Source organism: Uranotaenia lowii, chromosome 3 (genome assembly GCF_029784155.1).
Source record: "Uranotaenia lowii strain MFRU-FL chromosome 3, ASM2978415v1, whole genome shotgun sequence".
Lineage (NCBI taxonomy): Eukaryota > Metazoa > Arthropoda > Insecta > Diptera > Culicidae > Uranotaenia > Uranotaenia lowii.
Window position 1 is genome coordinate 110,074,213 of NC_073693.1, and position 2,250 is coordinate 110,076,462.

The 2,250-nt window shown below is 37.0% G+C and overlaps 1 protein-coding gene across 1 annotated transcript; it reads right to left on the bottom strand.

Moving 5' to 3' along the window:
- Positions 1-203: 203 nt before the first annotated feature.
- On the bottom strand, positions 204-2,005 carry LOC129756874 (antigen 5 like allergen Cul n 1-like). The gene is made up of 3 exons (XM_055753922.1): positions 1,678-2,005; positions 1,068-1,578; positions 204-1,005 (listed from the first exon to the last, which is right to left on the bottom strand). Exons 1-3 carry the CDS (start codon positions 1,703-1,705, stop codon positions 744-746), a joined length of 801 nt encoding a protein of 266 aa, XP_055609897.1. The 5' UTR covers positions 1,706-2,005; the 3' UTR covers positions 204-743.
- Between the last annotated feature and the right edge of the window lie 245 nt (positions 2,006-2,250).

Genomic DNA, 2,250 nt, shown 5'->3' on the forward strand with positions numbered 1-2,250 from the left:
TCTTATTTCCTTAAAATAAGTTAATGGGGGGAGGGAGGATATTCGGTGTTTACTAGCAGGTCTACAAACAACTATCCCCTCTGACTTTGAATCTTTTTTTTTTACTTGATATAAGCTTTTTTTTAATTTGACAACTTTTGGATCGCCCTCACCTCCCTAAACCCTTCAATAGCGAGATGTAGGACCGTGCATGACTGTTTATTCTTTTTTTTTAATTCATTGTTTACAATATAGCTTTAATTAGACACTTGCAAAAGTAACACGTAACAAAAAGTTCCTTCACCATTCATCTAAGAGTGGAACACGATCTGGAAAAAGTTTGATGTCATTAAGACCATAAAAGGGATTGAAAAACTGTGTCACCAAGAATGCAATGGCTTGTATGGTTCCTCCGTTAAAAGCGTCTGCGGACACGTTAATTTGATATGGGTTACTTTTTCTTGATATGATGTTAGTGTTTTTATTTAGTAGGGCACGTTTAGTATGGAATCAATGTTACATAACAAGAATACTGTTTTTTTTTGGTATTTTCAAGCTTGTAATATTGTTATTTGGTATAATATTTTGAAATGTGAAGGTAATTCGGAAACCATGTTAGAAATTTTTTTCTTGAGGTAATAAAATATATGGGGTGTATACAACTTTATAAAAAAATAGGATAATTACTCAACATCAATGTTTATTTAAGTTATCTATAAAACGTTAAATCTGCTTGGTTGATCACTTAATATTTGCACAGATTTTCACTTTCTGTAGTTGTAGTAAAATGTTGGTTTGATTTCCTCGCCCTCATTACACAGCCCCGGATAGTTGGGATTTTCTCCGGTTGTACATTCACTTGCCATTGGACCCGATCGATAAATCGGTTCTGATAGAATATTCGAAACAGAATAGTCACACACAAAAAGAAAGTTGTGCCATGGTGCTTCAAAGAAACGCACTATGGCACATCCCACTCGATTGGCGCGATCAGCCACGATCTGAGTAAAGTGTCCTATATGAGGCCTGTAAGAGTTTAAAAAAAAACACACATGTGAATGAAGAATGTATAACTGTTGTGTTCTTACCCGTTGTAGTTTTCCGGATAGCTGTTGATGTACTGGATCGGAGTAATTTTGTACTCATCAAACCAACTTTGGATGCCGTCTTCCATCATTCCCACTATTTCGGAGGTATTTCCTACAGATTGAGAAGCAATTCGCAAATTTTGTCCGGCCGCATCGAATCGTTCCGTATTTCGGCAATCGTCGTGCTTAAAAATGCAGGTCCTTGCCAAATATGACGCCAACAGTGCCAACTCATCATCCCAAACCATGGTTCCCATGCGGACTGCCGGAGGAAATCCCGGCAGAGATCCCGTTGCAATCTGAGACCGCAGCTGGTTGTGTTTGGACACGATTGCCTGTTGCATCGAGGGATCCAGTTCGAAAAACTCTCTGTCGGAACCACATGCTGGTCCGAATGAAGTTTCCGGATTACATCCTATGTGTTCCTGCTTTACGTTCCATTCACAGAGAGTTGCTTGTAGGGCACAGTAATCGGTACCTCCTATTGCACCGATCATCATTGATACCAGAACTGGAAAGTTAAAATTAATTTTTTCAGTTTCCAACCACATTTTCTATCGAACTTTGAAAAGGCAGATTCTTTAATCTTTAAAAAAATGGTTGGACTTACCTGGCAACAAAAACGTGAGGGACGACATTGTACAGGAAAAAAATCTCCGAATGCTCAACGGTTTGTGTTTAAGTACTCACCGTTTTGAGATGGAACCAATCGGCGGTAAATGGGAGAAGTAGTTAGCAGAAAGTTTGCCGTAAAATTAACTATTAGCTTTTGACAGCCATTTGATTGTAAGGCTGCTGATAATTCGAGGAGCTAAGAATATACGAAAAAAAAAACTCAGGGAAATATCGTTTTGACACAAATTTCACCATAAGACGACGCCAAAATATTTATTTTTCTTCAAACTGTGTTCAAATAATTTGTTGCCACAATCCCGTACTAAAATGTTTGTTTTTCTAAACGAAGATTTGGAAAGGCCTGCTTTTCCTGTTGAAAAAGCATTGTTGAAAAGTATTGTGATTTTCTTAAATAACTAGATTCGCTTGCAAATAATTTCAATTGTAAAAAATTTACAAAAAACTTTTACTCACCTTGTTTTGTACGTTCTTGAAGAAATTGCTTACACATATTTATTAGCTGACACCTTTGCAATGTGACATATATTTCTTTACAAAATTTCACAAG